Genomic DNA, 19,908 nt, shown 5'->3' on the forward strand with positions numbered 1-19,908 from the left:
TGTCTTTCAATGCTGCAATTAGAATCTCCCCAAACTAGAATAGTAAGGGAAGGTTTTAAATATGATACAGAGGCTCAAAATATTAAAAGAGCGAGGAGCCTAGAACAGCCTCACCACATTCAGTGAAAAAGAGGCCCCAAAAAGCTAAGATTTGCCCCAGGCCTGGGGCGGGGGGGTGGGGGGGGTAGGGGGAGCGGTCATGCTCACCCCAACTCTGCCTCCCTAGTCTGATCCTACTGTCTGTCCCACCTCCTACAGAATCAAAAAGATGATGAGGAAGGGATCATAAATCATTTTTTTTCTCTCCTGAGTTTACAGTGTTCCTTTCTGAGGAGTTCAAAAGCACCCAGTAATAAACCAAGGTGATGAGTTTACGTCTTTTGCTTTTAAAATGAAACTTTATTTGAACTCCTGGAGAGGCATTTATGTGTTGTTTTTTTTTAATTTAGGACATTCCTCTCTTGTTCCAACTTTTAGCCTCATGGCATTTTCTGTGGGCGGGTGGGTGATGAGGGTGGGTGATGGGGGAGGGAGAGGGGTTTGTGCCCATCCTCCCTTCTATGGTTTTAACAAGTCTCAACATCCATGCAGAGAAGTCCCGCCCCCCGCCCCCACACTGACTTGGCTGTTTCTCCTTTTGTGCCTCTCTCCACTGCCCACCTCCTCCCCACAGCCACTAAGAGCGAAGAAATGACAGAAAGGCCGTGCCATCTGCAGGAGATCAGGCGGCCATTGAGGGCCACCTGGCTTTTCTTTACCCTGGTCGTCTCTTGCCACTGCCCTTGGGGGATCAGAAAAAGAAGCCACACAGTTAGCAAAGGCAATAAAGCTGAGAATAACTACACTTTCAGAAGAAGATGAAAAAGAGAATGAGAGAGAGGGAGGGAGAAAGAGAAAGGGAGAAATTAAGATGCCTGCCTTTTCGCACCTCCTACACCAATCCAGGTTTGAAACAAATGTGAAACTGTCTTGCCCAAGCATTTTTGCTAATGGTTTTACTCAGGTGTTAAGCCAAATTTCAGTAACTAACCACATGTAAATACCGTCTGGCCACCGTACAACCTTTCTAAACAGAAACATGGTGTCTGTGTGGGGTGAGGGAGGCCTGTTGCTTGTAAGCAGGTAGAACCGCACGCTTAGCTTCTGGGTCCCTGCATTCAATAAATATTTGGTGAATGAATACACCCAAGAAGTACTTAATGATTCGATATACATCTGGGTTTTTATTCCCTCTGGCTTCGCAGGCCAGCGGGCCAAACCTTACAAAACTCTCCAAGTAAAATCACTACAGGGCTGTTCTAGGTACAGGAGGAAACAATGGGAGAAGAAGGGGGTGTCCCTGGGAGTCCGGTTCCAACCCATTTACAGACACAACAAACGCGAAGGTGGAGTCCCACCAAACTGGGGCAAAGAAAATTATGACAAGCTGCTGAGACCTGCATAGCAGCAGCTCAAGTAGAGGAGAAAATACTCTATTCGGGGCACACTGCCTACAAGGAAAGCACTGTTCCTGCAGCCTTTGGATGTAGCTGGCATTCCTCCTAGGAAAACATTAAAATATTCTCAAGGGAGTGGGGGCGGGGGGGGGTGTCACTGTTCTCCTAGCATCATTAAGCAGGTCTGGCCAACTATGTTAACGACCAAGTATCAGGGCCTGGGCCACCTAAAACACCTCAATTCAACTTTGTGAACTACAAACCGAACAGATAATTCTGTGCCCCTGCTTGTCTGTTTTTCCCTATAAAGGGGCAAAAGAACTTGACAAGTGCTAACGCACTACTTAGAAGAGAGGTGGGAGGCAAAAATCACAGATGGGACCCAGGAGACGTTCCAGAAGAAATTGGTTGGGATATCTTTAAGGCAGGGAAAGGCGCCCTCCCAAGGATCCTGCATGGGTATGGAAGCCATCTCTTCTGCGTGGACCTCCCAAGAAACCCTCAGGAGCCCAGGAACCAGGACCGCCCCCCCCCCCCCCCCCCCCCCTTCCCAGCTATCTCCCCTTAGGACCTAGAACAGCAGCTTCTGAGAATATAAAAAATATCCAGGCAATAACACTATCCTTAGGAGATACCACGCTTCCTCCAATCAAAATTCTAATAGCTCTCTCCAAACCGTTCCCTTGCACAAAATGATCCAGTCTAAAACAGGCTGTTACCTGTCATATTTTAAGATCACTGATGAATGGTTTTCCAAAATAAATTTATTTCTATCTTATACTGCAGTCAGAGGTAATGCTGATATATTCTTGGCTTAAAAAAAAAAAAGAGGCTTTTTTAGTCCTTCTAAATAGGATGACAACAGCCAATGGCAGGCAGCGAACATGTTTTGAGAGCTTATTCTGTGCTAGACGCTTGCATCTCATCTCCCCTCCTAACCATCTTATGAGGTAAGTTCTAATATAGGAGCATAATTGCTGTCTGCCATTCTGAAACCAAAAAAGCTCTAAGACCCAAAAGTTTTTCCATAGCTTACTTGGCAGCAAAACTTAATGGACCTGAACTCATTTGGGAGGCGAAGCTGCCCTGACTTAACAACACAAGACTATTTCGATTTTAGTTAACCCACTAATGTGACTATCCATAAAGTTTGCTACACAAATATGAATGTATATGACACCTTAATACCTTCCTAAAGCCTCAAAGTCTCAGAATTCTGAAACATCTGGCCCCAAGGATATAAGATAAGGTATGGTGAATCTCTATTATCAACCCATTTCACAGGTAGGAACTGAGAGTCCTTGAGGGGAACTGACTTGCCTAAGGCTACAAAGTGGACAAGAGGGGGAGCTGACAGGGGCTGGCCGTCTCCAGCAGAGTCCGAGCTGGTAGTACCACGGTGGGCAGCCACGAGACATGTCTTAGTGCTCCACCCACTCGATGCCATCTGGGAAAGAGCACTGTGCCAGCAAGGATTTTCTCTGAACCAACTACTTTGAGGAATGAAGGAAATGGCAGCGTGGAGAACATCCATCAGAACGGGAGAGATTCGAAGGGACTTACCTTGCCCAGGACAGTGAGGCATGGTTTCGGGTCCAATTCTGGCTGTTCCAGCTTCACCACTCCCACCCAGCCATATTCATACAAGTCCTCTTCGTCATTGTTATTACATAGGCCCAGTGGGTGCATCTAGGAAACAAAAGGCAAAGAAAACTTCAATACACAAGCTGCAGGTATGATTGACGCACATTTCTCAGACGTATATTTCTCAGACTCCACAGTCAAAAGTACCTCAAAACTTAAAATTAAATGGGGGGGGGGGCGCATTTTTCAACCCATGGGGAATCCTGTCTCAGCACAAGCTGAGCACTGGGGAGAAAACGGAGCCACTATAAATATACTTAGAGGCCCGATGCACGAAATTCGTGTAAGAGTAAGCCTTCCTTCCCCTGGCTGCTGGCACCCGGGACCCGGGCTTCCCTCCAGCCTGGCTTCGTCCAGAAGGTGGGCTGGAAGGACATCCGGAAGGACATCCGGTCTAATTAGCATATTACGCTTTTATTATTATAGATTTTATGGATGCTTTCTCACTGTTTTGTACACAGTGGTCACCCAAGGTGGACACCACCCTATGGGATGTAGGGAAAAATAGCGTAGCACCCATGCAAATGCCAATCTAATTTGCTGTGTGATACAGTAACATTGAGCAGCAGTTACAAAATGAGACTAGCTAGGTTAGTATCCAAAACTATTTGGCCTCTAGACCTTAACAGCGCAGCACTGACTTTAACTTCTGCAAGAGGAGCTGGAAACACATTCACAAATGTATGGAGAGACCACTAGAAACGTGGTAGAATCACCAGGAGAATGGACAGGCTGTTTAAAGGCTCTCCTGGTTCCTGGGAAACAGATTACATTCTTTAAAGCTTTTCCAGAATTTACAAAGCACAGAAATCAAAGATAGGTAGAGGAACATCGTCCAATTTTTGCTAGTAAAAGCGCAGCCCATGGAAACCTGAAAACAGAACAATCCTAAGGTTTGCACTCAGAGATCTATCACTGAGTTGAATCAGGCCTTAGAATCCCTAATAACAAGTTGAGAAGACAAAATCCTCATAGATAAACATAATTAATCAAGACGTTAATGAGCCTAGTACAGTGCCAGGCTCCATAAATAACTGGGAAAAACCCACTGTGGCAGACAGAGTAATGGCCCCGATGTCCTAATCACGGCCTAATCCCTGTGAATGTTACCTTACGTGGCATAAGAGACTTTATATTTATAGATGTGAGTAAGTTTGAGGTGGAGATATTATCCGGGATTAACGGGGTGGGTCCAATGCAGTCACAAGGGTCCTTCATGGACACAGGGAGGAGATGGAACAATGGGCTTTGAAGATGAAAGAGGGAGCCATGAGCCAAGGAATGTAGGCAGTGGACCTCCAGAAGCTGAAAAGGACAGAGAATGGGTCCTGCCTAGAGCTTCCGGAAGGAACATTGCCCTGCCAACACATTTTTGACTTCGGACCTCCGGAACAGCAAGAGAATAAATTTGTGTTGCTTTAAACCACTAAGTTGTAGTAACTTGTTATAGCAGCAGATAGGAAGGTAACCCCCACTCCTTTTACAGATGAGAATATAAGTTCAGGATAAGTCGTTTCGCCAAGACAACACACCCAGCAGACGGCTGTACCCAAAGGTGACCTGGCTCTTGGATTCACGGTCCAGAGCCTTCCCACTTTACCTGTTTAACTTAACTGTCCCTTCCTCTGAGCGCTGGTCATCTCACTGGGGAGAAAAGGCTAAGAAATAACATCTTCATTTTAAAAAGCTGCCCACCAGCTCTAAATCCTGTGGCTTCAGAGTGCCGCCCGCATGAGCTTAGTGCGGGAAGCAAGGGTTGCTAGAACGTTCAGGGAGGCTTTGTGCAGCTGCTGAGCCTTGCTTGAGCTGAACTTCCAAGGGAGAGTTGACTGGTCAGGGAAAAATGAGAGACGGCAGGCGGTCACTCCAAGCCCGGGGCGGAGAACCTAAGGGCTTGAGGGCGAAGAGAAATGAGAGCAGCCGGATGAGTATGGAAGGCCACAGTCTACACCAGGAAGGAAAGAGATGGGCTAGACGACTACATAGGAATTTAAACACCAAGACAATAGCATCGATTCTTCAGTAGAAAAATGGCACGTGGAAAATAGCATCTTTTAGGCAGATGGTGACACACCTCTGGCAGCACTGTCCTTGGACTCTAGAGGCATCAATGAGGGGAGGGCTGGCGAGTGCAGCTCAGAGAAGAAAGATCCTGGGCAATTCAATGGAACAACAAGGAGGATGATGAGGCAGATGAGCACAGGGTGCTACAAGGGGTGTCCACCTGCTGTCTGTATGAGCCGTGGGGCCTCCAGTTTCTGCATGAGTCCTGAGGCGTAAAGAGCGTGCCCAAAGGACCAGTGAGGGTTCTGCATGCGGTGGATGGCTCCGCCTTCCCACAAGCTGCCCCCGAAGAACCAGCCCACTCGAGAATGTTCAAAGGTTATTAAGGGATGAGCAGCTTGAATTGTAGGCCGCACAGCGGAGAGAGGGTGGGTGAGGGCGATAAGCGAATCGCACCCACAGCTCAGTCACCCCTGACCGCCGGGAAAGGTCTCTGAGCCGGACTCAAGTCAGCTTCCTGAAACCCTAGGTCAAGTCGTGTCCATGGCAACCATCCACGCTGTTGACCCTTTTCTACAGTATTCCATGATATCTGAGGCCTGGCCACGTGATTTGGAGGTTTCCAGATGGATAGTTGCATTTTGTTACTTACACATGTATGGGGTTTGGCCAATACTCAAGAGCTGGGTTGGGGGAGCAGAGATATCATGCACTCTATGACCTTGTATTTATATCAAAGAAGCCAGACACAAAAGATCATGTATTATATGATTTCACTGCTATGAAATATCCAGAATAGACAAATCCAGCAAGTTAGTGTTTGTTGAGGTGGGGGTGGGGGTGGGGGTGGGGGGATGGGGAGGAAGGACTGCTTTGGGGTGAAATCAGTTGGTGGTGATGGTTGCAGAACACTGCTAATGTACTCAATGCCTCTGCACTGTATACCTTAAAATGGTTGAAATGGTGAATTTTAGATCAATTTTACCATAATAAAAAAGGTTGTAAAAAGTGTCCCTAGAGTTTCCTCAGAGATGACTGCCCTCAGCTAACAGGGGAATCCACAGTGGAGGGCGATGTGGCTTCCCCCTTCCAGAGCCTAAGCCGATTACCGCAGCAGCCCTTCTGGAGATGGGCTCCTGCAGAAGGCTAGCCCTGTAAGATGAAAAACAGGTTCCTGTAGGAGTATAGAACTTGAGGAAGACTTCATAGGGACTCAGGATTCACATTTATAAATTAAAGGTGTGCAGAGGCCTAAGGTTTAAAAAAACAAAAGGTTTTTAACCTTTATTAAAACCAGCATTTCCTACCCTTTGATTATAAGCCCATTTGGTGTTTAATATGGTCACACTGTTTCACAGCACAGGCTTTGGGAAATGCATACACGCATGACAGAATAAACCTAAAGCAACTATGACTCAGATGCCGAACACCCATGACACAAAGGATAAGGGATATAGTGAGAGAGCCGAGGGACAGCTGAGGCTGGGAGGGGGGGCAGGATGTGGAGAAGGGAGAGGAGGAGGAAGAGGAGGATCAGGAACAGAACCCAAGGGCGGCAGAAGCAGAAGGCAAAGCCGAGAACTGGCACTTTCAAGCCATAGTGAGGAGGAAGTGGGTCTGACCAGGTCGGAGGCTTATGCTGTGGAAAGCAAAACCCAGGGTCACATTCAAGAGCGTGTCCCTGGGTATACAGAAACCTGAACGCCGTAAGCCTCAAGCACACCTACTGGTCCCCTTGGGTCTAGCAGGCCTGGTGCCCTGGCTGCACTTCATGGCGGGCCCTCTGCCCGCCTCAGCATTCTCCTCCAAGACGCCCCTATCAAATCTTCCACTGACACTGAGGTGACTGTTAGCAGCTCAAAATGTCAGTCCTGTCAAGGGTGTTGACTTCTGAGCAGAGATCAAAGACTTAAAAACCAAAAGGAATTTTTCTAAAGTGCCAGTGGGTGTGATTGATTGGCGTCGGTTGTTTATTTTCCCATGGAGGGCAAAGAGGCCACCAAAATAAAATCACATCTCAGGGGATCGAAACTCCACCTCACACGCTCCACCACCTTCCCAGCTCCACTCTGGAGTTCCTTCTCTCCCGAGTTCCTTATTCCAGTTTCCATGCCCAGGTGCCCAAACTACTGGTCCTGTTAATGTCATCTCAACTACGTTTTAAGTGTAACTGACCTCTTCACTCATGCGCCAAATATCGAATAATTCGGGTCTCTGTCAGCTCGCCCTGATGACAATATCAGCTTCTGGAACTGCCCACCACCCCAGGCCGCCAACCATTTACACCCTGGAGTTCTCTTTTCCCAAGGGCTCCAAGTCATGAGTGTATCAGAATGTTTACAGGGAAGCACAAGTAGCCGTAACATAAAAACATTCCTTTGTGAACTGATCTGCCTCAAAGGACGGAATAGTCGAGGCAAAGTCATAAAATGCAAATGGATAAAAACCAATCTGGGGAAAATGAAGAAGGGGATGGCTTTCCTGTTAACTGAGCATCTACTATGCTACTATGTTTATATATTGTATTTAATCCTTTTCGTAGCCTCTTACAAACCGTTGGGACATCCGATGATATAATGACTAGACCAAGTAAATAAGCTTCAAACTAGAATTGCAAATCAGCCACTGATGCAGAATGTAATGGAGTCCACAAAAGTCCTATTAGTCAAAAACAGGATTCTACTCAAAGCCGATGGCAACCAGTCTAGTGAAGGTTTAAAGAAGAAGGAATCCACACAGGAGTTTCCACTGAGAATGGTCAAAGGATTAAGACAGAACTTTGGAAAAAGTGAGAGTCCTCGAATATTTTTGGAAAAATGACTTTCGATGATCCTGTAACTGAAGTCAAACACAAGAAGGAGGCCACATCCATACTCCCATACAATTTTGCTGAAAATATCCCACACTGCCGAAGTGGGGTTCGCTCTTCGTTTATTCTCGGAAATCAGAGTACAAAGCCATTATACTTTAACTTATTAAATTAAAATGTAAACTATCGTTTTCAGTTTCATTTTTCAAGGTAAAGCCCTAATCAAACTTTTTCCCCACTACTTACTAAGAAATATTAGCCCCTAATTTAAAAAGAGCCCGAAGTTCTTTTCTGGAAAATTATCATACAGATAGATAATGAGGACTTCCTACGTATGGAATGCATATACTCTCCTGAAGAGTCAATTAGATATTGCTTTCACATGGTCACGCCCAGCAGTTGTTACATAAAAACCAGATAGTTAATTCATACATGTTGACATCAGCCGATGACATACAGGCAGTGACTACATATAAGATCTGTGTGCACTTCTGAATATGTAATCATTCCAAATGAACCTTAGGGTACTTCCATGAATGATGGTCAAGCATGTTAACTGTGAAATTAATGTGGCACATGATGAGCACTTAAAAATTATAGGTATTTGACCTTATTTCCTTAAAACGTTTGACTGTATGGGGTTTACCTGATCAGATGTTTGAAATTTAAGAAGTTTTTGTCTTAATATTTTTTAAGAAGGTTAAAACTGGTTGAACTGTGTATAAGAACTCAGGGACGTCAAAAAGAACTATTCATGAAAATAGAAAGGAAAATCAAATAAACTCGAAAATCTAGGATGGAATTTGAGAAAGACTCCACTGGACAGAGAACACTGAAGAAAGGGAAGGAAGGCTGGAAAGGAGAAGACAAGCAAAATCCCGGGACAGATCCACAGAACAACACAAGTACTTAACGAGAAACAATTAAAGGGCCAGGCTGTAACAGGAAAAAATGTCCTGTGTTCTATCTTTGGCCTTATGCTATCAGAACTTTGAGATGCTCAATGTCCTTGCCTAAGTCAATTGAAGGGAAATGCCCAGTGGGTTCTTTATCAGGAGGTTTGACACTACCGTGAAGCTGCGGCTCCTCCTCTCTTCCTCTGTGATTTTGTTCCAAAGAGTGTTCCAGAATGAAAAGAGTAAGAGATGTGGAATCATACAACTTTGTGCTTAAAACTCCTGCCTCTCATGAGGCACATCTCCTTGGGCAGATGATTCAGTTTCTATAAACCTTGATTTTCCCATCTGTCAAACAGGGACCATAGTATCTGACTCAACAGGGTGCTGCTGTAAGGATTAAATGCGATAACATGTGTAATCATAGTAGCGCAGCAGACGCTCAACCAGTGGGAAAGCCTTCTCCTCCTTCACTTTCTCTAGACTTGTCACGTTTGCTTTTCCTCATGGCTTTGCCTAGAATACTCTGTCCTTCGAGACCAGTTTAAATGTCACCCCTTCTACGGTGCTTTCTTGAATGCACCAATATAGCTAGTTGTTTCCACCACGATGTCCCCAAATGCTCTGTCTGCTGCTTACCACAGTTTTTTCAGCCTCCCCTCTAAGATGGGCACCTGCTTCTAGAACAGCGGTTCTCAACCTGTGGGTCGCGACCCCTTTGGGGGTCGAACAACCCTTTCACAGGGGTGGCCTAAGACCATCGGAAAACACATCGATAATTACATATTGTTTTTGTGATGAATCACTATGCTTTAATTATATTCAATTTGTAACAATGACATTGGGGGTCCCCACAACATGAGGAACTGTATTAAAGGGTGGCGGCATTAGGAAGGTTGAGAGCCACTGTTCTAGAAGGACAGTGTTTCTCAGAGGCCCTCTTACAGCCCACCCAGAGCCTTACGCCCAACAGCTGCTCAGTGAGTGACTGCTGGGTGGGCAGCCTTTAGCCCGGAGGCAGGCCTGCTGCCCTGCCCCGTGCTTTGCTTTTGGTAAGCCACTCAGATCTCTGCTCAGCTAAATGAGGAACCAGGGTAAACAGGTCAAGATTAATTCAACTGCTGCGTGAACTTCAAAAGACCCAGCTCTTATAGTCATTGATGACGGGAGTCGCCAAAGACATTCCTGAGGCAAAAAAAAAACAAAACTTATTGGCGATGGCACAGGAGCAAAGGCAAGCAGAGAGAGGCAGCTTATGCCTTCTACATGCAGAGGACACCGCTAGCTGCCTTTACTCAGGCCGGCTCATGACAGCCCTTTATAAGGGCAGTGGAGACGGGGGGGGGGGGGGGGGGGGGGAATAGAGGGTGTCCCGAACTAAAATGCAAAACCTCAAAATTTCCCTCCAATGTCTGATCTTGGAAGCTGCTGTTGGCTTCAGAAAAACCAACAACAAGAGAATAAACCAAAGATAAGGCAGGCATGGGACCCAGGGCACAGGAAATCCAACAAAGAAGAGCCATAGAGGGAATTCCCAGGAGGGAGGCCATGGGAATCCCAGGGACGGCTACACCACCATCTTCTGGGTGACCAGTCCCGATGGGACCACAGCAATCAGGGCTGCAGGAGAGGCAAAACCAACCAACCAACCAACCAACAACAATAACCTGAGTCATTACCCAGTGGGTTTTACAGTTCTGAGAAGAATATTACGGTCCTGAACAAGAACGTGAAACGTGATAGTTACATAGCAAGGAGCTGCTAGGGCCAAACGCTAACAACAAGCAGTGCGTATACCTGGCATCCGTGCCAGGTACCGACCATCTGGTTTTATGTGGATGAACGTGGACCGACTTCAGATTTCTCTGCGCCCAAAGAGGTCGACACTCACGGTTTTCAACCGTTTTCCTAATGGACCAAAAAAAAAATCCACGGGAATTTCAAAGCCAAAGGACTATGTCAGACAAGGTTAAATATCTGAAGAAACAGAGCTATGTTCCCTTGAGTACGGGACATCAAGCCAAGCTTTGAAACCAAGACCAGCTCTTTAAGAAGCTTTCAGGACAAAATCCTTGAGATATACTGGTGCACTTTCCACATGTCTGAAAGGGCAGAACTGAAACCCGGGCTGGGAGAGCTCTTATCCAAGGTTACAATATCTCTACACTCCACTGCACGTTTAAAATAACTTCAAAAGGGCCGCCTGCTTCTAAGTGGGTTACTGTTACACAAGGAGCCAAACACAGAACTAATAGGAGGAGAGACATTTCACTCTGTAATATTATCTCATCCAAAAATTCCTGGGGATTTAAAAGGGAAACTTCCTTCCTTTTGTCCCTTTGCCGCTGTTGGCCGGGGTAGGGTGTCACTATGGTACAGGGTTTCACATGAAACAACAGTCCCAGACCTTAAAAGGTGTGGTGGCTCGAATCAAGACGTGTAATTTATGTGAAGGAATGGAAAAGGATCGCTCCACCCATTTTTCTCTTGAATCATAGGGGTTATTTTTTTCTTTCTTCTAGGCACAAAGAAACAGACAACTCTTTTGCTCCTTGAACAAACAGCCTGAACGTTTTTTCTGGATCCCGAATCCGGAAGTACCTGAATACGGTTTCCTCCCGTCATCATAGCCGGTGGGGGCAGACACTGCCCCAGACCCAGAAAAGGGGCTGGATGCGGCCGCTGTTTGCTGGAAACATCCAAATGGGAATTGCCTGGGGATTAAACCAGCATTTCTTTGCAGAGGGCTCTGGTTTTCAGGACACTAAGCTGGACTCTCCCACAGTGGGTGTCACCTTTTAGAGAAAAGCCAAGAACAGCTTCCATCCTATTTGGTTCCTCTGTATCAAAGGACAAACCAAGAAGCTGCCTGTCAGAACCCGGGTATATCAGCAAGTATTTCAAATCCACCTTCTCACTTGACCATCTCCCATCCCCTGGAACTTCATTTTTGCCAGATAGTTACATGGGAACTTGGATTTGGCCCTGTGTGTATCTCATGTCTGACTTTACAAACCTTCACTTAGAACTTCCATTTCCAATTTTAAATAGGTTAGGAGATGTTTCATAGGTTAGTTTTTGTTTGTTTGTTTGTGGGTTTTTTTTTGGGGGGGGGGGAATCTAATAGACTATAGAAAAGTGTCTGAAAACATTAAGCAAAATTTGATTCTAAATCCGTTCTTAAAGTGACTCATATGGCTGGCTACCAGATGACAAGTATTGATTTGTACATAGATTTTCACTGACATAGTTTCACTGCAAATTGCAAGGCAACTTAATAAAGGACACTTGATTATTCTTGTTTCTAAAAGGTGAGAGCTAGGTGCTTACACACACCAATGAGTTATTAAATTAAGAAGAAATATGTTGGAGGGGAAAGGGTAAAAGTGGAATCCTCACTCTTCCAGATTTAAAAAAGCATACCATAAAACAACCAGTCCATAAAACTACATGGTGCTGGTCTGAAACCAGAAAAATACAAGTGGAAGAGAAATTCCAAAAAAATAAATTTCCATTTTTATAAGCTCTTAGGATGACACAAACCAGGACCAACATATGGATAGCTAAAGGATTCATTGAATACATTCTGTTGGGACAGGTGGTTAGCATTGCAGAGAAAAGATCAGTCTGGCCATCCATAAGTTGTTCTGAGAAATGATGAGGCAACAGGAGTTGAGGATTCTTGTAGGTCAATTATCATGCTCGATAGCAACAAAAGGCATAATAAGAACAGTGTTTTTTTAAAACTTCTTCCGGGGATCAGTCACAGAAAAGAATAAGATATATAAATAAATAGTTTACAGTAAGGAAACAGACAAACCACCAGCCTTGCTGCTGATTAAAACACAGCAAGATCACCAAAGTAAACCAACTGCCAACCCCGCTGCAGAGGGCTGCAGGGAAAGGTGCCTGTGAGCACACCTGGCTGGGCTGCAAAGAGGCTCAATTTGGGTGGAACTGGTCAGGCAACATGGGACAAAGCCCAAGATCCTTAGGGCTTCCTTTCCCCAATAATTCCATTTTTAGAACAGATTCTGAGGAAGTCACCTAAAACAAAGAAGAAACTTTATACGATAAAATCTTAAGCAGTCCTCCTCCAAACCATAGAAACTTAGAAAGAAAAATGCCAAAAACTATATAAATCAATGTACGTAATTTGTGGGCTATATAATCACAAGAAGATAATGAAGACAGCACTGCATAAAAAGTAACATCCACATGAAATGTAGAGAAAAGTTTATGTGTGAAACAATACCTATTTTAAAATATCATTTGCAGATGGGCGAGAACTGAAAGAATCGAGGAATTTGAAAAAGTTAATGGGGTTAGAGAAGTAAGGATTTTTCTTTTGTGGATTCCTGTTTTCATACAAGCCAACATTTGCTGAGCCTGAGTTAGACACTGGATAAGCAAAGGTAATTAAGGCCTGAGTCTTCCCTTGTTGAATTGTTGTTTGATCAAGATTTGGAAAATAAATTCTAAAATGTATGTGCCTTTGCGGACACAACAGGGGACTGAAATTTGAAGGTCACCAGGGCTTTTCCCTACAAATCAGCTCTATGCATAACACAACTGGAAAGTAACAAATGGCAGTTCTAGGTGGAAACAGGCCTCCTCAAACAGATGTGCTCCTTTCCCACAACACATCTGTAACCGGCGTCCACCAGGGCCAAGCAAGCGCACCGCCGAGAAAGCTCTCCATCGGAGCTGGAAAGCCAGGCGCCAGGAGCACGTGCCAGATGCGACAGCAAGTACAGGCTTCCTGCACAGGCTCGGCAAGGAAACACAGGAGAAAGGTCTACAGCAGCACAGGGTGGAATCAACAATGAATACGATTTTAATTGACGATGGCAGCAGTGTCGCTCTGGTTACCTTGACCCTCTGAGGACCACCTGATCACAGAAATACTTTATGAGGCTACACCATAATTTCGTTTCATTTCTTCCGCACATACAAAACAGACCTACAGAAACACTCCGAACAGAACGCAGCCCCGGGGTTCAGTTTCTTCATCCATAAAATCGAGATGGCGCCTGCACCACCTGAGTGAGGTGGCACAAGGCAACGAACTTAATGAGTAAGAGGGATAGACAGACTGGGGCAGACAGCCTAAGAGGGGAAGGGCTCCAGCTGGGGGCCCAATGCCACCAGGAATAGAGTAAAAACTGAACTAGCCCGTTCAACATCCCCAAGACCATGTAATCAAGCAAGAAGCCCATCATAATGAAGGCAGGAAAGCAGGACATGGTGATGACAATCCAGAGAGGGCGAGAACTGCCAGGGAGGGGAAGGGCTCCTTGAGGACGCACCAGCTACACCCACGGGCTACAGATTCACCCCATCCCATCCCTGCTTTTTCTGTAATTGCCCTGGTGAGCTTCCAAGCCAGAGCGCTTCAGGAAGGGACACTTGATGAAAATCACCTGATTAAATATTCTTGCGTAGCCCGTTAATAGCAGGGGAAGTGGGGAGCGGGAGGGGAGAAAACCACAGGCCCAAGCATTAAAAGCGATAAATTACATGCTGGGCTGTGCCACCCTGTATGACCTTGGGCAAGTCGCATGAGGGCCCCATTCTCTCTGATCCTGAGAAGCAGGGGGAATGCCTGCCACCTGCCTACCCCGTGGGGGTTTGGGGAGGATTAATGAGATGATGTCTGAGCTCTGCTTCAGGCTCCTTGGAGACAGTCACTGTATGTCAGGAATTACGGGCATGAGCTAGGACAGCTTCTTGCCCATTCCTCACCTCATTAAGCTACCTGGATTTTATTAGTTCTGCTATGAAAGTTCTTGCTCAAAGGAGAGTGGGCTGGGGAGGTCACAACCCAGGCTGGGTCTGGCCTGGCCGATCTAGTTATAGCCACTCCTTAAACCCACACTTGTCAACAAGAGGGCACTTTGGAAGTTTAGCACAGTGCCCGACATTTGATGCCAGAGAAGAATGACTAAAAACGTCCTCTGGACTTTTCGTTTATGATTGAGATCTTTTGTTTCGTGTTACCATTCCCCACCCCCACCCCTAACATTCTAGGGCAGTGGTCGGCAAACTGCGGCTCAGCAAACTGCGGCTCGAGAGCCACATGCAGCTCTTTGGCCCCTTGAGTGTGGCTCTTCCACAAAATACCGACTTCTGCTCATGGGCCACGAAGTTTCAATCGCACTGTACGTGCGCGCCCGCATGTGGTATTTTGTGGAAGAGCCACACTCAAGGGGCCAAAGAGCCGCATGTGGCTCTCGAGCCGCAGTTTGCTGACCACAGTTCTCGGGCACTAGGGTGGTGTGGGTACACAGGGGACAAACTCCTGGAGTCTTCAGCTACTCAGTTCTTAGGTGTCAGACTATGGCGATGGACAGATTTTTGCTGTGTCTAACTTCAAAGAAACCAGGTGGGTCTCACCTGGTTCACCTACAAAGAAACCTATATTTACGGCGTTTCTAAGTGAAGGCAAGGCCATGTTGTGAGTGTATATAATAGATACAAAAACTATACTCGATGTGGGTCTCCATCTTCAAGGTCTTTATTCAGTTGGGTGAACTTGACATTTATTCCTAGAAAGCTTACTAGCCTTGGTATATCCCAGGAGAGAAGTCAGAAAAGGGGGCCCAAGAGCTTCAGGTCAAAAGATGAGAGACCGTGTGCCTGTGGGCCAGAGAGGAGAGGGGAACAGCACGGCCATGCCACACTCACAGGCATCCACACGGGCCATGCAGGCAAAGGTTTGGACAAACGTGATTCTTGGTGAACAGAAAAGGACTTGAGGGAAGGCCAGATCTTGAGATGCACTTCAAGGCCATCTCCCTCTCGCCTCCCCGTCCCACCTGGGAGGCTGTCCTGAGAAGTTTCTCATCATCTCCGGGTTCTGATGAGGAGGGAGCTTCTGTCCCACCCTCTCAGAAGAGCTTAGCCATCACCTAGCAGCAGGGCACCCCGCAATTCACACTGCAACCATCTGGCCCCTCCTGCTTCAGTGTCACACTTGGTGTGTGGGGCAAAGACCCTGGGGATCTGGCACCTTCGGCTATTCTCCCTTTTACTTCTATGTAAGTCATGCGTTGTCTGAATCTAAAAGTGGCTCACAGTACCTTTACCAGCTGCATCGCTCAGGCCCTGGCCTTGGCCTTAGTTTACCTTGTCATGTGTGCTTGACTAAAGGATGCATCTACCTCACTCTGATTGCACCAAAGCTTTCGGTCAAGAGGACTTCCCAGGGCCTGTCAAAAGAGAATGCAGGGGAATCCAGCGGAATCCTGGGTAATGAGCAAAGCCGTAAGCCATGCAGACCAACGCCTCCTTGACACAGATGAACTCTTTCCATCTTAGTTTTATCATCCACACATAAGGAGTCCGATGCTGACATTACAAGGTTGTCGTGAGGGTTAGAGACAGCACATGCTGCAAAGCAATGCCTGGCACTAAAACACCAGTGACAGTAATAATAGCCACTATCACTTGCGGGCTTGCTGTGTTCTATGCGCTAGTTTACTAGTTTCACAGGGGCTCTTAGTATTCCTGGTTTATAGACGAGGAAGGCAAGATAGAGAGGTTCAGTGAATTGCTCAAGGTCACAGACAAACAGGTAGCAGAGCTGGGATGTAAACCCAAGCCGCCTGTGAGCATGGCTCTTCACCACCCTGCCGCAGTAGACATCAGATATAGGGTGGGGCGAAAGTAGTTTACAGCTGTCCGAATGGAAAATAATGCAATAAATAATAACACAAGAATAAACTCTGTTTTGCATACTCACAACTATAAAGCTACTTTTTTTGTTTTAATCATCACCCAAGAAGTGAGGAGCTGTTTTTCCATTGATTTTTACAGAGAAGGGAAGAGAGGGAGAAGAAGGAGAGGGGGAAATGGAGGGGGGTGTGGGGGAGAGAAACATCGACTTGGTTGCCTCCCACTCGAGCCCCAAACGGGGCTGAGGATTGAACCTGCAACAGAGGTATGTGCCCTTGACCGGGAATCGAACCCACGACCCTTTGGTCCGTGGGCCAATGCTCTAGCCACCAAGCCAAACCAGCCAGGACTATGAACCTACTTATGCCACACCCTGTAGGCCTATTACTTTGTTGCTTCTAAAAACAAAGTAATACGTTTTACCCAACCAAGTGCTAATTATGGTCCCTGTCCCAATATCTCTTCGGTTATTGGGCTGAGCTTGAGTAAAACAAAAACCAATGAGACAAAGAGAAAGATCTAGGTAACAAGGAATTCTAGAAGTGATGGATGATCCAATCTGGGGGGTGGCAGAGTATACACACGAGGTTCACAGTTAAGGGGAAGCCCAAACTAAGCTTCATGACCCCCTGCCACCCTAACTCTAACCCTGGGGGTGGAAGAAATGGCTGAAGGGAGTCTAAGGCAATACATACATGCATGCATGCATGCATACATACATGCATGCATGCATACATACATACACACATAAGATACATTATTGAGCAACATCAGAAGGAGTCCAAACCAGTGTTTTAAAACCAGCTTTTCATCAGTTCATTTCATCTCATTAAAACTTGATTTGACTTAGTATTTTGAAAAAAGGAACACAAATTTACACCAAGTATGATAATATACAGGGTGTAGCAAAATCCTTTAATATGTTCCAACTTCAAAAAACGTAATCCATAGATCTGCCTCCGGGGCTGTGGCCATCACACTCCTCAGCCTGGTAGGCTCCAAGCTGTGCCCAGGGCCAGTCCCCAAACCCTACCTTCCCCAAGTTGCAGCTGCCCTCGCCTTGCTGCCGGAAGCCAGCACCCTCAGCCCACCTCCTCAGCCAGCCATGCGGGAGCATCTGCGCGGGCTGCCCATGCAAATGGATTAGAAGGGCCAGAAGCTAGCTGCACGGATGTCTCGGGGAATTAGTCTTTTTTGGGGCAATGGCTGGACTTATCTATGGGTACGTGGCTGAACAGTTCAGGCGGACTATCTATACGGTTATGGCCGAATTTGCTTTTTCGTGTTTGCTGATGTTTCCTCCATGGCATCCCCTCCAGTGGCTACCCGTTCAAACCTCAGGCACAGAAGACAAGAAACCAGGGGAGAGAAAAATTAAGAGGCATGCTAAAAATAACTGATGGGGGCCTGGCCTGCGTGGCTCCGTGGCTGAGCATCTACCTCTGAACCAGGAGGTCACAGTTTGATTTCTGGTTAGGCAGGGCACAGGCCCGTGTTACAGGCTTGATCCCCAGTGTGGGGTGTGCAGGAGGCAGCCAATCAACGACTCTCTCTCATTGCTGATGCTTCTATATCTCTCTGCTTCTCCCTTCCTCTCTGAAATCAATAAAAATATATTTTTTTAAAAATTGATTGGGGGTTTCATGATTCAGCTTTACCATTGCACCTGCTTTCATATCGTGTGAGATGAGCTAAATTTTCATACCCAAAACAGGAGCTAAAAACCAGCAATGCTCTTACGGTACAGCTGTGTATAAATTGTGTTCTCTGTCTATTTCCACTTCTCAGCTGGGCTTTGACTGAGTCATATTTTAGACCTCTTCATAATCTTTCTCTGAAGCGGAGAACAGAAAATACAAGAATGCAAAGTTTCCTTCAAGTCTACAAAAATAATGACTATAAGCCTCATAAGTGGTAGTACAACTTAATCATCAAAGTCTTGTAATTCATTATGATGAAGCTGTTTTAATATTTTCAATGAAAACGCACAGTGGGGAAAATTTTAATTCATAAAAATGATGATCTCTTGTTGTTTCCCCTCGACCCCAAAAGGAACACCATTCTCTGAGATAAGGAAGAATAGAATAGGTTTGTTTTGGAATAAGTTCCGTTTTCAACGTTAAAATGAAGATTAGGCCTTCTTCCCTGACTACAAAGACACAAAACAGACTGAGGACTATTATCCAGAATACAAAAAGAATTCTTAAAGCTCAATAATAGGAACAGAAATGGGTAAAAAAAAAATTAAAAAAAATTGAACAGGGACTTCACAAAGAAGAGACAGAGAAGGCAAATAAACACATGAAAAGACTCTCAACATTAGACATTAGAGAAATGAAAAATAAAACAGGAAGAAGATACTGCCCACAAGAATGGATGAAACTAGAAGACTGATAATGCAAAGTGTCAGCCAACTCGTGCAACAACAGGAACTCTCATACGCGGCGTTTGGGAGGGCAGAGTGGCCTGGTCACTATGGAAAACAGTTGGGCAGTTTTTTATAAAGTAAAACATACACTTTCCAGGTGACCCAGCTATTCCACCCCTAGGTATTTACACAAGAGAAATGAAAACATTTGTCCACACAAATCTTGTACTCAAATAGGCACAGCAGCTTTATTTGTAAAAGCCGAAAAGTGGAAACAACCCAATGTTCATCAATAAGTAAGTGAATACATTAAATGTGGTGCATCATACAAAGGAATGCTACGCAGCAAGAAAAAGCAGCAGAACACTGAAACATGCTACACCACATGAATGACCCTCAAAAACATTATGTTGAATAAAATAACCCGACTTCCCCCCTTCTCTCAAAAAGGGTACATAATACCTGTTTGCATTTACATAGAATTCCAGACAATCTAAACTTATCTAGAGCAACAGAAGGCAGATCAGTGCTGTTTAGGGCTGGGGTGGAGGAAGAGATGGACGGCCAAAGGACAAGAAACTTTCAGGGGCGATGAAGTTCTGTATCCTAATTGTGGTGTTGATTTCACAGATAGATACACCTGTCAGGACTCCTTACACTGAACCCTAGTTTATTATATGGAAATACCTCATATAAGTGTTTGTTTAAAAAAAAAAAAAAGTTGATGAATTCAGGGCAAGCACAAAGACAGCATTCTAAAATGAGAGTCAACTTTACCATGGAGCAATACAACCCACCAAAAATCACAAGCATTTCAGTGCTAACCACTAGCTCCTTACCAACAGCCTATGTAGATGTATTTTAATTCATAAATGCATGATGCACCTACCGGAGGGGGTAAAAAAAAAGGGAACTTTCCTTTTCTGATTCAGATCTAGCTCAGAACTAGGTCACGGACAACCCAATATGAGACAATAACCCCAAAAATATCCATGGAAACCCAATACAAAGCAATGCCTTCTCTGGACAGCTAGTCTGAACATGGTTCTTCTCCATGTTTCATAAATCCTAATT

The 19,908-nt window shown here is 45.5% G+C and overlaps 1 protein-coding gene and 1 pseudogene across 2 annotated transcripts in view; one reads left to right on the top strand and one right to left on the bottom strand.

The window, feature by feature from the left end:
• The window catches only part of ZNRF3 (zinc and ring finger 3), a 133,112-nt gene that overhangs the window by 50,559 nt on the left and 62,645 nt on the right, over positions 1 to 19,908 (bottom strand). Inside the window, exon 2 of one of the 2 annotated variants that reach the window (XM_036353926.1) lies at positions 3,000 to 3,125. In XM_036353926.1, the coding sequence (XP_036209819.1) occupies positions 3,000 to 3,125 (126 nt within the window). Of the gene's footprint in view, positions 1 to 2,999; positions 3,126 to 19,908 lie in introns of those variants that run through there. The other variant, XM_036353927.1, reaches the window with a different exon arrangement.
• LOC118678344 lies at positions 17,572 to 17,866 on the top strand (annotated as a pseudogene).

The sequence above is a fragment of the Myotis myotis genome, unplaced genomic scaffold (genome assembly GCF_014108235.1).
Source record: "Myotis myotis isolate mMyoMyo1 unplaced genomic scaffold, mMyoMyo1.p scaffold_m19_p_20, whole genome shotgun sequence".
Taxonomy (NCBI): domain Eukaryota; kingdom Metazoa; phylum Chordata; class Mammalia; order Chiroptera; family Vespertilionidae; genus Myotis; species Myotis myotis.